A 16307-nucleotide genomic window follows, 5' to 3' on the forward strand; every position below is an offset into this window, starting at 1 on the left:
ATGTCTTTGAAGAACACTTTTTCCTCCATTCTTACTTGAAAGTATAATATTGAAATATAAAAACCAACTACATATACTGGACTGTATTGACACCAAGAGGGAAAAAAAAATTTAAACCTTTTTAGAAGGTTGGACCAAATTCACATCTACAAGCACTACAGGATGGTCATACAGCATCATGTGGTCAAGGCTGCACAGATTACAAAGTTCCTTCTTCTCAGCTGCAGACCTAACCCTGCCCATCACCCCAGTCTGCTGCAATGCAAAGGAAGTTACATTTTTCAAAATGGTTTAAGGTAACTTGTTTTAGTTCTCACTATGGCACACTAAAAATTGTCATAGAAATGAAGTCAGAGTGCTCAGCTGAGCATCAAGCAGCTTCTTGAAATAGCTATAGCCATGCTACTGTACCTTTAGAGCTGTCCTACTGAACAATTTTGTCCTGGAACATTTATGTCAACAAACTAGATTATCTGATTACTATTATTTTATCTGTACAATTCCTAATGTCAAACACAAATATAAGTAATACCAAAATCATTAAACAGAGGCCAGAAAACTGTTAATTCTTCAAGCGCTTCTTTCTTAAGGAATGGTGTGAATTTGCCCTAAACTAAGGAATGCTAAGAGAAACAGTCTAAGTTGTGAAATTTCTAACCCAAAATCTAAATGCAGTTTCACATTTAGGTGCACAAATGAAAGTAGTTTCTTTAACAGCCTGAGCAGTGAAACTTAAGATTGACATCAGTAGGAGTTTTGCCACTGACTTTAGCAAGTACGAGATTAAGTCTTTGCAAAGAATTTGCCAATAACCACAGCTTTGTATATGGGGCTTACATAGTTTTATTTTTAAATTTTTACTCATATAAAAATATAAAGTAGGTATAAAAACTTGTCAAATTTATTTTTTTGCTTTGTTGGATTTGTCATGTGTGTGGGTGTACCCTCCACACACCAGAGGATATCACATAGGGGTTTTTTTTTTTTTACCTTTTTAAGTACTGGTGCCGTCCATGTCTGCCCAGGCACATCAGTGAATGAAAAAAAAAAGTCAAGTATCCAAACAGTTTCATTACAAATTTACAATGCACACATCTTACCTTTTTCACCAAAAATAAAATTACTAGTTCACAGCAATTCTGCAACTCCCAATAAACAATAGTAAATGTGGATTATAATGCATATTTAATCACTGATTTAATGTAAAAGAATGACATTTGGATAATTTTAACATATACTTTTCATACATTAAAAAATACAAGTAAATGAAAATAATAAGTTGTTCAGAAACTACAGAAATACAAATTTTGCTCTCAGGTTTCACAGAAGTTCCCTTTAATCTCTGAGTTATGCAAGTTGTAAGAAAAAAATAAAATTTACATATAAGGCAAAATATTTTGGATAATCCCTGGACTTGATATATGTGCACTAAGTCAAATCTAATCATATATCTGAAGATATTAATTCAAAAATAACAAATAACTCTAAGTATTTGAGCCCACTGCTTGAAGTCAATGTGTTAGTGCACAAGTGTCTTTATTCAAATTCTACAAGATATTTGCAAACTAAAGCCACACAGATTTTTTTCCGTTCCTCATAAAGCACAATAGTATTAAATGTCAGCCATTTAATTTCCAGCATTTTGTTTACGAAATATTGTTAACATCTATGATTAATATAGAGTCTACACATGGTATTTACTGGCTGCTGATCAAAACACGAGGCACAGAAATCTAATACAAGCGTTGTGATTATTCAGAGTCAGCCACACAGTCACTAAGCTCATCCAATTTTATTTCTGTTAAATTGCTAGAATCTTATCTGACAAAGATCCCATTTGAGTCTAAAATCAAGCAATGGGGGGATGGCGCAAAACCCCCTAAACTGCTAAAAACATCCCATTCTTTACCAAACCTTACGATGAGGAACTCCTCCTCGAAAATAAGAACCTGTAAAAATTAACTTAAACAATCTTCCAGTCACCCAGTCTCCCGAGACAGGTTTTATTTTTAGTCCTTTTCATTAGCATTAATTATCATAGCAAAGAGCAGAAGAGCAGATTTTGTTTCCTGGTGGTAAATTTGCATGATACTGACATAGAGATGATTTCAAAGAATTCTGCAGAAAGCCTGAGCTGAACAAGCACTCCTTGGTGTGAACATTCAATGCGGAGATCAGACATTACGCACAAAGGTGTGGCACACTGTCTTGGCACTAACACTGATTCATGGAACATGAAAAACTCCTTGGATTAAATACCTTCCCTGTTTGTTTGGGTTGTTTTTAACTGTAAGGGAAAACAGAATAGAGATCTGAATCTGAATTGGTTTGATGGACAAAAAAGGACCATTTAAAATTTGTCCAGCCACAACTGCCTTTTTACAAGTTTCTCAAAACTACGCACATTACTAAGCTATTACACAATGATCCTGAAGAAGTATATTAGTACAGACAACTGGTTACTAAGGTAACAAGATGTTACTTTAAACCAGCAGCACCGTCCCAGCTCACCAGCTTCACTCATGTCTTTCCTTTGTTCTTTTTAAGCTATGCACAAATTACAGACTTGCTATATAACCAAATATACATACTAAAACTATGCTTCAGTTTCTCAACTCATTTTCCTCATTCAAGGTAGTGAGGTAAAAAAGAAGGCATTAAGATGATGGAAGCATTTGAACTCTTTGGTGTGTAGTAGATTCATTCTTAACTCTATACAAAGAATTTGAAAGTTGGCTGAAAATTAAGTTTTGAAATTTTTCTCACTAGAAACTATTTGTAAGTAAAAAACAACTGCACACTGAAATTTTTTGATGTGATAAAATAAGATGGCAAGGATCCCATAAAGTTTTGGGAGGGAAAACCTGGTTAAGTCTTACTGACTGAATCTTGGCTGAAATTTTCCAGAGGAAGACATGTTTGGAAATAACAGTTGACTGCTAATGGCAAAACAGATTAAGGTTACTCAAGCTCTAGCTCCTCCAAAACACTGATGCTCCTAACAAACAAATTAAGTATGTCACTATTTGTAAGAGCTCAAGCTTGTAAAATGTAAATGTTCTCAACATCTTTTATGATTACAAACATCAGGCATCAGCAGTAGTTTATAAAGCCAGAGGAAATAAGGCCATCGGAAACATCTACAGGAGCAGGTCACCTATAACAATCCTCTGCTCCAAGTGGGATTAACTCCACCAAAACAGTTCCTGATGTGTTTATATAACCAGGTCTTCAACACTTACAACAATGGCAACTTCTGCAACCCTCCAATGCAGTCTGCTGTTGTATGTAGTTATCCATTCTTCCTATATCTAACTTCAAATAAATCGCAGCAATTCAAGCTTGACCTCTTGCCTTGTCTTCAGAGTGTATGTCAATGATAAATAAAAGCCTTTTGTTCTGTTTAACATGTAAGAATGCAAAAAGCTTTTTGTTCTAGAAGGGTGTTTCCTGTGCTCTTTTAAGATACAAAAATTTATATAATCTTTGTCAGACAGCACGATTCGCTTTCCAAAGCTGCTGAAGTATAGCACTGGCACTTTGTTACACATGACTCAGTAGTCAGAGTAACAGCCTTATAATAGTCCTACAATTTAAGAGAAACAGAAAGTATTGATCCTATTTACAGCCTAAGAAAATTACTGGGATTGATTTTTAATTATTTATTTACATACTAATAGAAGAAGGAACATATTCAAAGAGAAAGAATGCTGTATTCAGTATCAGCTGGAGAAACACTCTGCTCAGGCATTGTACTTCCTCCTCTCTGTATGAAAAATAATTTTCCTTTCATGGTAAGAATATACAAACAGAATTAAGTTAAATTAGTAAGTATTTGACTTATAGAGTTTTTTTTAAAAGTGTATTAAGTTGTTCTGTTATCTTTGCCTATAAAATCTCAGCAACAAATATTTCACTTCTGGTTTACATGTCAGGTTGGCAAAAACTCCCCTCCTGAACAGCTGCATGATAAACCTAACAAACCACAATGTGCAAACCATCCTCTGTAGATTCCTAATACAAACACCTCTCCCATTGACTTACCCACACACATACCTTTCATTTTTTGGGTAAATAATCACCCAAGACACAAGAAGTTTCTCTAGCAGCCACCTACTTTAAAAGGTACAGAAAATCTCCACTGCTGAGGTTCACACTGTCCTCACAAAATGACCTAGATAAAGCATGTAATTTTCGTTAAATTCATTTTACAGTCTCTCCCCTTTTAGCCATGCCTGAACTGAGTGGAATGAAATTCTGTGTGGAAGCTATCAGCACCAATAATATCTTTATCTCATGGGTGTATGGCCCATGCAAACACAGAAACCTAAGTTTCATATTTGCTTACTTAAGAAAACATTCTTCCTGTCAGCATCTGGAAATGCTTCATGATATTCAACAACTAATTAAAAACAAAGCAAAAAGAATCTATATTAATACCTCATTTAAAATTTTCAAATCTTTGAAGAGAATCAGAAATTACTGAAAATGGATTAAATATGTTAATTCCCCTTAATTAGAAAAAGAACTGCTCCAAACAAACTCATTCACTGCTTAAATAAAGTCAGCATAAACCCAGCCAAGATTTTGGACAAAGATGTATTTCCAATGAAGTTAGCTTAGCTTTATTAGTGAAGTTTTAATTTAATTCTAGATAGTCTTCAGGCATTTTATGCTATGTAATATTTTACAGAATCAATTGCAGCAATACACATTTGTAAATGTTAACTGAAGTCTCAGTATCTGCAGTACTACTATTCCAAAATTATTATATTCTAATGTATTTGTTCCTTTTGAAACCCAGGGAAATATTCTGCCTACAGTAACAGATGGCTTTTTATTTTTTTGTTGCTATTCCAGAATCTTTAAGTCACCCAAAATGCATCTACTTAAACATGATACTGCAGTTATTATGCAAAGCATGATCTACATCTTCACTGTTTAATATTTAACAATCTGGATACCATTCCTGCTTGGAAATAATTCTACTAGAAACAGAAATCATTACCCTAGCACTGCTATAATAAACAGATTTGCCTTTTTACATTTTATTGTCTCATAACAAAAAGTAAATGACTCATTTAAAATTAAATAACATATTCAATTAGTGCAAATGAAGTTTAGCAACTCATTCTGACTAATGTAAATTCAGAGGTTATCATCAATTAGGTTCATGTAAATCCTTCGTTAATATCACGTCCCACTCTAACACACATTACTAAGGGGCAGAAGGATTTACAGGGTAATTTTAAATCTTAATGAGATCTAAAATGTCATGATACAGTAAAAATATAAGCAGAAGGTTATTTCACAACATGTACACATTGCACATCCATCACAAGCTAAGGTTTATCTGGGTATTCACCACGTAACAAAAATGTTGAGCTCTTCTTGCTCAGAATTAAAAGTTCACCTTTTCTTGGTGAAAACTAAGTTCTATTATAAATGTTATACAACATAAAATCTTCAACTGTGACAGACAATAAAAAAATTTAAGCAAGCTGCTTTAACAACACCCTGCAGTTATACTACTTATTTAATACACAGCTCTCTCCAGCATGTACCTATTTCATGGGAAACATTCCCCATGGAAAGAACAAAGCTATCATAATAGCAACGTGGTCACAGGAATACAAAATATCTACAAAAAACAGCCGTTCTTAAAAGGACTGACCAGTCAGATGGGTGAAACAAACACATCATTTGCTCTCATTCTGATCCAAACTGCTGAATTCTGAGCTAGAACTAAAAGTCAACAGTTAAGCTTCCTTATGAAAAATCTGCTTATACCCTGCACCATTAACACTCCTAGGAATCTCATAGCCACACATTACAGAGCTTTACTGCCTTTTTACTTACTCAATCAGATTATGCCACTATTCCTCACAATAAGTACTATGTTGTTGATTACACTTACTGGCATCAAGGTTTGCTGTGCATAAAGCATCACTTAACCCCAAGTAAAACTGACAGAATTAAGATTAAAAATACAGCTTTAATTATGCCACCTGCCACACGCCTCTTAAAAGAATTAAAATGTGTAAGAGAATTGCCTATAGACTGGTAGAATTCATTGAAAGCAAAATTCCACAATGATCCTCAGTGTGAGATACACATTAACAATTCAATATAAAAGCTGAAGTTTGAATAAACATTAGTTCAGGTTTTTTGAAAGAGCTGTATATCAAATCAAAGCTTCAACAGCTGCACTTCAAAGGCTGAAGTAGAACAAGCAAAACAAAACATTACAAGTACTTCCCCAGAAATACATTTCCCTAATATTCACTGATATCAAAGGCCCATACTTTTCGGTTTGAGAATTTATCATAAGACATCAAAACCAGACAGTAGAATAACAGAAAACAAAGATTAAAACCAGCAATTCTATACAAATTCCTACTCAAAGAAAATAAAATATTCAAAAGTGCTTGAGCTTGAATGTTTTTGTTTGGTCATTGTTTCTTTCTAAAAAGCAAGAAGAAACGTAGTAGAAAAATTCCAAACAGCCCTTTTGCATGAAAAACAGCACTTTAAGTCCAGAGCAAATATAACAGTATAAATTTGGAATAATGTAATATTCAAGGTGAGTATACAGTAACCGAATTCAATCTAGTTAAAGTTATTTGCAATATACCTGATTCAATGCAATGTTTCTCAAAGGTCTGTAGTGACAATTTTTCTTATCAATTCCTGGAACATGACATCAGTAACCAGCACAGACTGATCACAGAACCGAAGGCCCACAGGACCAAAAGTTAGAGAGAGACCTTAAATTCCCATATGGCATCAGTGAAAAAGAATTAAGATCAGCTTTTAAATTTCAAAACATATGTACTTCAGTAGGGGAAAAAAACCAAACCATAAATAGATACTTACAGAACAAATAATGCTGCTAAAATTCACTTTTTTTTAAGCTCAGATTGATGACCAAAGCATGTTATTTTCTTGGAAAAGTCTTCCAGTTATATTTGTGTTGGCAAGTAGTTTTTAAAACATTTACATCAGGGCAGAAAACTATGCTCACACCAAGCCTTTCAAACTAGCCCTAGCGCTAAGTTCATTTGCCTTATTTTATATATTTGCTTATCCACACGATGAGAACAGTTTCCTATATCATTTATTTACATTATCTAAAAACATCAGCAAGTATTTAAGATTAACTTTTCTAAGCACATTACATTTATTTGTACATTTCAACAAATAAAATAACTGTTTTATCAGACAGTACGATAGACTAAGAACCGGATAAAATATCACTGTGACATAAAGCAAATATACTATTTGGCCAGAGGAATTAGTTCCCAGTTCTTCATGTTGCACCTTAAAATATACAGAAATAAGCAAACTAATTAGTTGCAGGGATTTATCAAGTTTGTTTTCACTTCCTTTTCCCTTCTCTTTCCCACCTCAATACATTTCTTTTTCCTACTTCATGCTTTAACAGACATATACATTAAAAAATTTGTAGGGCTTTCCATCCAATACATTTAAAAATTTCTTCTTAGCATGACCCTGTCATTCACTGTGGCTCACAAGTGAATGCTCACTGGCTGCCAGAACTGCCATGGTGTGTTTGATTCACAAGGGTAAGAAATAATGGTATCATTCTGCAAATGAGTTTGGTGACTTCTGGCTTACAAAGCATCCTCGCTCTTCTACACAGGAAGCTGGAGTACAGTTAGAATTTATTAGTATTAAGTTGTATTTTGATCATTTATATTTCAGTTCTAGAGTAGCAATCCCTTCTTTAAATAAAATTATGACTGTCATCATTTACAGTTTGGATATCTTTTTAGATCCCATTAAGGCTAATTTCAAACAAAAAAACACAGAATTATTTAGTTCAAAAAGTTTCCATCATTTATCCCTTTGATGAATCATTTAAAGACTTCATGTCAGCAACTGAAAACATTCATGTTGATCTCACAAAGAACAGACAATATACTATCCATGCTGCCCACTGATTTATCCTTTGAGAAAGTCTCTTGCAGGCCACTTGCCAATACTGCCACTCACTGTCTAAAACATAAACAGAAGTGCTTCTAGAACATACAAGTAAATAATAATTGCCAGTGGTTCAAATCAGCATGCAGTTAAAACCCATACCCTGTGCAACATCAGCTGGTACCAGATGCTTTACAGAAATGTATTTTTGAGTGGACTACTCTGACGCAGTATATCCACTACTGAAGCATCTTCTTAAACTTTTTCTTATGATGGTTTATCTTTTCTTCATGTTTAAAACAAAATACCATCACACACACAGAGATCATACAAATAGTTACTCACTTTTTAAAAAATCCTATTTGGTTTTCAATCAGAATAATTTTGTAACAACAAGTCTCACAACACTGCCTTTTCAGGAAGCCAAGGACAAACTGCACATCACATAAATTCCAACAGACTTAGGAACAAACTGCGCAGGTAAGTTGTGGATGCCGCATTATTGGAAGTTTTCAAGGTTACAGCTTTAAACAACTAGTGAAAGCTGACCATGTCCATAGTAGGAAAGCTGGACTAGATGACCTCTAAAGGTCCCTTGCTTTAGAGAAAACCATCTAGGATTCTGAAGTCTGTACTTGCCAGTCTACCACCACTGGGAAGGTTTGCATACAAAACTGAGCACTTCAGTTTCTGAAGATCAGAACTGCTTGGGTTTTGTTCTAGGACAAATTCCTATTTCAAGAAGGCAACTTCATTCTACAAGCAATGTCAACAAATTCCACATGATTATCCACGTATGAGTTATCAATGAGTAGGTACTGACAGATTTATTATCTTAAAAAGTGAGAGACTGTGCTTACAAAAAGAATAATTTTTGCCTGTATTTCTTCACAAGTAATGGAAAAGAAAGGATGAATTTAAAATTATTCTAAAGGCAGCTTTATTGCCACTATAATAACCCCACTGAAACAACGGCCAATTATTTTCCAGTGAATAGGGCAACTATTTTGTTAGTCAATCATCAGGATGATAACTGCTGCATTTGACAGGAAAAAAAATAAAACAAACCTAAAAAACTCCACCCAAACCAAAATCCAACTAAATCAAAACTCTCCAGCAGCAACAGCTTGCACTATGCTATTTAATTGGCTTTACTTCAGTAGTTTAAATTTAAGAGTCAGCTTTAAGTAGAAATGCAGTAAGTGAAAACTGGAAAGAAAATTCCCCGCCTACAGCTGTTACCTAAAATTAAACACAACATTTCTCTTGAAATCTCAAGTGTGCTTCACAAAGGCACCATGTGATCATATTTAGCTACTGCACTGTAGTTATGAACATTTCATCCACAACAGATAAACAAAGACTTCATTGAAACATGTTAAAAAATAAGCCAAGGTGAAAAGCAGGTATAATTACTTACATAATTATATATTTCATTTTAAGTGCAACCTATAACTTAGGAACATTTTCTTTTTGAACCTGTTATAATTTGTGACATAGGCAAAATGAAATAAACTACAAATATTTTGGAGGGTAAAAACTCCAACCTGAAATAGATGAACTTGTGTCAGGTAGAATAATTCTATGTAAAGAGATGTGTGCTATTGGAATGGTACCAAGAAGATGACTTGTGCAAAACAGTAGGTGGTCTTAAACATCTCCAAGGGGATTGATTAAATGGCTCCAATCCAGTTTAAAATGCTTATCATTTTACTGAGATAGCCAGCAAACATGACAACAATATTCCATATCTATAGCAATTCTATTTTTTCTTAACAGTATTGGGTCAAATTTTAAAGTTGTTATATCACATGAATTTTAAGGAACCAAAAATATTTTTAAAAAAAGTTATTACAAAGTAATATAATGTCACATACCACTCTTCATTAAAAAAGTCCTGTGTTAATCAGGTGTACTTACTTCAACAACCAGAATGAGGCACAAAGATTAGATATCTGGACAGTATTCTTGAAATTTTATTTGTATTAATATAGTTATAGAAAGGGATTAACTATTTTTGGCCCATATAAAATGAACTGCACAGAAGAGAAAGTACTTACGAAATCAAAGTCTCCATCTTGAGGGACTTTCCAGTTATCAGGGAAAACGTTTTTGGATATGTGGTAAGGTTCATGCATGTTCTGATTACAGTTTTCAGGGCTTTTATTCTTGGAATCTTGTTTATCAAAGTAGTCCATGAAAGAAGGTCTTTGAACTTGAGGTGAAGTAGCATTTCCTTGGTTAAAAGAAAACAGACAAAAAAGGTAAAAAACTATTCAAAGATTAAAGTATTAATGCACTATAAACTAAACTTCACTAATTAATTTTCCTGGGGTTTGCAGAAACTAATACAGCCATTTGTATGTGATGCAAGCCTGTTTGTCCCCTGAGGATCTCTGGCATTAAAGCTCATAGTCAAAGTATGATATTTTTGTAGCAAGATACAATGTGGAGAAATGTTCAAGACATTTCAGTGTTGCACACACAAATAATCTGAGAAGTTACTTCATGCAGTATTAATTTGTTGTTATAGAGACTGAATAACATGAGGTGCTAAGCATCCCTTTGGGTGCTGAATGCCCCTAACTTCAAGGCCTGGTCCACAGGCACTTGTAGAAAAGGAATAGAGTTTCACTAAAGGTGGGATTTTATAATTACTTAGAAAAAGAACTTGCAAAATACAGCTACACAAATTGTGTCTAGATGCTGCTTAATTTAATTCATTACCAATTAATATTCCCAGAAAATTACAGGATCACTCTTTACAGATGGTTGCAAAGCACCCTGTCTCCATATCCTGGGGGATTTTTTTGTCATCATCAAACAGCTGCAAAAGCTTTATGAAGCAGACAGGGATCAGCATGAACTCCTGTTCTTTTATCCTTTTTGCAAAACTAAAGGTAAAAAAATAAAATTTGCAGTCCTAAATGATTGAAATTTGTTTTCATTTGTGGGATTTCAAAGCAAACTCATTACTAAATAGCATAATAAATAAACATAACTGTCACCTCAGAGACCATATTCTGCATAGCACTGACACATGAAATGTGTCATGTCACTTTCTGGAAGTGTAACATATTTGACATGAAGATCTATAAAATATATTTCCACAAATAAAATATGAAACAGGCTGAGACATAAATAACTAAGATGGGGGACGTGGGGGGGAACCTAACACCAAAAATCAGACAAAACTATACAAGCATAACAAAGTAATAGGAATTTTTATTTTATATATTTCTTTTAATAAGTGAAAAGGTAAACTGAAAATATATTTTGAGCTTATGTTTTACACGATTACTAGGACTTGCTAATCTCTTTATCTGGCTTTACACTAGTTTTTATTCATTCACTAAGTGGCTTTTTCCCCTCTCTTCCACTTCTCATTTCATCATCTCTCTCCATCTCCTCTGTCTAAAGATTTTCTAATTCATTCTATTTTTGCTGCATGGTTAGTAGCAGTCTGTTTTTTTATTAATGTTTATTTTTGTACTGCCATCTTTTCACAGAATCATCAAGGCCAGACGACACATTCAAGATCATCTAGTCCAACCACTGACCTAGAAACACCATAATCATCACAACCATACCCCAGGTGCCACATCCAGACACCTCCTGACACTTCCAGGCATTCCAGAGATGTTGCCCCCACCACCTCCCTGGGCAGCCTGTTCCAATGCTTACTCGCTTTTTCTGTGAAAAAAAAAATAAATTCAAATATCTAATCTGAATCTCCCCTGGCAAAACCTAGGCCCATTTTCTCTCATCCTTTCACTTGAGACATGGCACAAGAGACCAACCTCCAGCTGGCTACAATCTCCTGTCAGGTCGTTGTGAAGAGCAATAAGGTCACCCCCGAGTCTCCTTTTCTCCAGGCTAAACAACCCCAGCTCCTCACAGGACTTGTGCTCCAGACCCTTCACCAGCTCCACTGCCCTTCTCTGGACACACTCCAGCACCACAATGTCCTTCTTCAAATGAGGGACACAAAACTGACCACAGGATTCAAGGTGTGGCCTCCGCAGGGCTCAGCAGAGGGGGACTATCACTGCCCTGGACCTGCTGGCCACATTATTCTCGATAGAAGTCAAGACTGCATGTTGATTTATTGCTTCTTTTCTTTCTGCTGCTCCTAAATTTTTCTGTTCTGGTAAGATTTCTTCTGGCATTTTTTAATGTATGCTTCTACTGTTGTGCTCTAAGCTTTAGTGAATTTGACTTTAACTGCTTTCCTTCAACTCCACAATGATTCCTTCAATCAATCTATTATTTCCATCCACACCTTCTTTCCTCACATTTTTTGGCTGAATTTTCTCTCAGTTTTTGCCACATTTTTTCACGTATGTTTTTTCTAATCCCAGATCTCTACTCATCATATTTTAATTAGCAACAACTAATAATTCAGTGAACTAAACTCCATGTCAAATTTAACTGACCAGACAGCAGACATCTCTTCTCTAGAATCTCCCAAGTTTGCCCCCACTAAACTCAATATCACTTGAAGGACATTCCTCTGGGACTGAGGAAGGGATGAGAAGTAAACAGCCAAATAACTACAGGAAAGAGCACTAAAGAGCAAAAGCCATAGTCATAGAATGGATTGAGTGGGAAAGAATCTTTAAAAACCATCTAATTCCAACTCCCCTTCCATGGGCAGGGATGATTTCCACTAGATCAAGCTTCTCAAAGTCCCATCCAACCTGGCTTTGAACACTTCCAGGGATGGGGCATCCACAGCTTCTCTGGGCAACTTGTTCCAATATTTTAACACCCTTGTAGCAGATAATTTTTTCCCAATACCTACTCTAAACCTGCCCTCTTTCAGTTTAAAGCCATTATGCCTTGTCCTGTCACTACAGGCCATTGTCAGAAGTCCCCCTCCAGCTCTCCTGTAGGCTCCCTGTTAAGTACTGCAAGGTCCTACGAAGTCTCCCCGGGGAGTCATGCAGGGAATGAGTCTTCTCCAAGCCGAACAGCCCCAAATGTCTCAGCCACTTTTCACATCAGAGGTGCTCCACCCCTCTGATCATTTTCATGGTCCTCCCCTGGATTTGCTCCAACAGTTCCATGTCCTTCTTGTTTTGGGGGTCGTAGGGCTGAACACAGTATTTATTACAGGTGGGGTCTCATGAGAGCTGAGTAGAGCAGAAGAAAAATGGAAGAATCTAAATTTCAAAAAACCACACATTTAGAAAACAGATCCAAGAGAAGATAGTAGCGTGAAGGAGGTAGAATTAAAAACAGAAATACAATGCACTTTCTTGGTACAAACTGTTCATACTTGGTGATTACTGCCCAAAACCCCTGAAACTATTTGTACCAAAAAGATAGGACACCACATTGCAGGCCTTTCACAACCAATTTTTTTCTTCTGTTGAGATGGCTGTACTTAAGTTTCATCCCTGAGACATAGTTATAAACAAAAAGATTGCCAGTGTCTCTGTGCAAAACTCCAAGTACCAAAATGTTGGCCCATTACAGGTAAGGAAGTCTCCATTCTCTCACAAGATTTTCCAAGCACTGCTCGTAATTTTTAAAACTATTTAAAAATTAGTTTTAAACTATTTAAAATATCTTCCTTATACATGGAATAGAAGACTACCTACATACAGAAAACAAACCAACCTCTCTGAATTCCTTGCTACCAAATGCATATTATGGAAATTGGGTCAACAGGACTGAAATTATTCCAAGGTAAGCAAAGAACAATTATTTTTTACTTTGAGACTGTCTTTTATTTGCTTTGCTAAGTAAGAATTTAGAACTCACTTCTGATTTTAACTGAGCATACAGCCAGTTAGCCCAATTAAAACAGCAAGAGCTGCTTACCTTCACTGCAAATACAAAAACTCATACAGAAAACGAGAAATGTGACTGCAAAATGATAGGACCAGAGGTATTTCAACCTTTTTTTTTTTGTTTCTTCCTCAAGTATTAAAAATCCCGAAGAATTTATTTAGAAATTTATTTTTAAGGTTTTGTTTTATTTTTATAAATAAATAAATTAAAAAAGAGACACTATTTCAATCTCTAGCTAACCTAACAGGTTCAGTTAGTGTTTCATAGGAATGGGTTGACATCTACCAGTTTAAAAGCCATGTGAAAGCTGCTATCTCTTTTGTATTTATGTTAGAAAACATTCAGGATCTTTATGCCAGAGCAAAGTGATAAAGGTTGCACCTTTTTTTTCCCCCCGCAAAAAATAAGATCATTTTGGTCTGAAAGTACTTTTTTAAACTTTCATGATAACAGAGTAATGTTATCTTCTCAAGGGTCTTTCAAGAACCAAGAAAACTGGAAGTATAATATGTAAAGATTCCCTTAAGGACAATTAATTCACTCATCTATTCAGTAAGTTACATTTGCCACAAAAAATCTGCAGCACAGTCAGTATCACTCCACACTTGCACTGAAAGCTTATTGTGTAATAGCCTGTTCCATCCTAGAAGGATCTGGATTTTTCAGTTCTTCTAAATATTTGCTTTTCAATAAGCAATGATCATGTTTAAAAATGTTTTCCACCATTTCAGTATTTAAGAATATCTGCCTTCTATCACCCCTACAACTTGCCTACTGCAAAGACAGCGTGGGGAAAAAGGCCATAGCAAAACAACAGTCAGAAGCTGCTGGCAAGCCATAAAACACAGAGAGCACCACTGGTGCTGAAAACACTCTACCTCAGCAAAACCTCTGATAGGAACACAGCCAATAGGGATGTCCCCAAACAGTTATGTAAGCACGTTTCTTCCAAAAAGTATCCTGAATAAAATGAATGAGGTAACAACACAACACCAACTCTATGACACTGTTTCAAAAATACATCACAAATAAAACAAATAATTCTCAACACACATTTCAAAATAAAGAGGAATGCACACCCCATTCTAATAGATGTTTTGGTTAAATTACACTGATGTCATCTACCATGAAAATTTATTGGAAATGCAGTGAAGCATTTCCAGCAGAAAAGTATCATATTAATATCAAATTGATTTTAAACCAGTTTAACAGTTCTGCTGTTTAAAAGTTCTGCTGTTAGTTAACAAGTAAGGTCAGCAGATGAGGGCAACCATCTCCTACAGAAAGGAGACTCCCACTACAATTTCCTGGGAGGGCACAGGTGCTGGTATTTTGTTTGTTCAGCATTTTGGAGTGGAGGGTTTGCAATGTCCAGTGGAAAGTATAGAAGTCTTCCTCTCACTCTGTGACTACCAGGACACTGCACCTCTTTGCAGCTGCGTATCTATTGAGGAAAGGTTTCTTCCTTTTGCCAAAACCCACGAGCTTGCACAGCCTTCTACATTCTGTGGATATCCATCTACCTCTTAACTGAGGAACATTTTCAGCTGCTTGATGAAGTTAGGGATCTGGCTCTCCTGTCTGAAGTGCTTCTGTGAGCATCCTGTCATCTTTTATTCGCTCAAAATACACTGCTCTGACTATTAAGAGTCAGAAGCTGTAAAGCAATCAGCTTCCAGCCTTCTTTAGACCTGTACATACCCATGTGCTCTCATCCCTGCTGCAAAGGCTACCAGAGCTTATACAACATCATACTCTACTTAAGTTTTGTATTCCATACATTCCTACCACCACTCTCTCCCCTCACAAGGTGCCCTGCAACACAGCGGCAGTAATTCTGGGAAATGGGAGGCAGAAGCCTAGAACATCAATTTGACCTCAGTCTCCAGGCAAATGCATCTAACAGCGAACTAGCACATAAAAAGCTGCACAGCCACCTCCTTCAGCCATATTTTAAGCAGGAATTGTGACTGTATTTTACGAGTGGGAAAGTTCAGCTGCTAACACTCACCTATTAAGCAACCACCTCAGAGACTCAGAGGTCAGGCTACTGGGAACCACAAGGAAGCAGCAGTAGAAACTGTATCAGTTACTTAGGCCAGAGCGGCTGGGATTCTACCACAGGACAGATCTAAGAAATGTTTGACTTCTGAGAGCTGTGTAACAAAGTGGTTACTGAGTTCTGGTTTAATAATTTTTGCGTTTTTTTTCCCCCACTCCCTGGAAAAAAGAAAAAATATTCAATGATACTACTATTATAATCATGGAATATTCTGAGCTGGACAGGACTCATCAGGATCATGGACTCCAACTCCTGGCCCTGAATAGGACACCCCAAGAATCACACCATGTGCCCGAGAGCATTGCTCAAACACTTCCCATTAGTCCATTCCAGCTGAATTACACTTTATTTCTGTTTTTAGCAAAACAAAGAAAATCCACATTAAACTAGCATTCTGCAACAGTTCTCAAAAGCAGAATTAACAACAACATTATTTAAAAAGAAAAATCCCCATTTTAAAAATATACTACTACTAGTGACATAAATGAACAACTTCATTACC

At 35.7% G+C, this 16307-nt stretch overlaps 1 protein-coding gene across 1 annotated transcript in view; it reads right to left on the reverse strand.

The window, feature by feature from the left end:
• The window catches only part of STK3 (serine/threonine kinase 3), a 126005-nt gene that overhangs the window by 36423 nt on the left and 73275 nt on the right, over positions 1–16307 (reverse strand). Inside the window, exon 10 of the mRNA XM_030943662.1 lies at positions 10005–10180. Coding sequence (XP_030799522.1) covers positions 10005–10180 — 176 coding nt within the window. The remainder of the gene's footprint in view (positions 1–10004; positions 10181–16307) is intronic.

Source organism: Camarhynchus parvulus, chromosome 2, assembly GCF_901933205.1.
Source record: "Camarhynchus parvulus chromosome 2, STF_HiC, whole genome shotgun sequence".
NCBI lineage: Eukaryota > Metazoa > Chordata > Aves > Passeriformes > Thraupidae > Camarhynchus > Camarhynchus parvulus.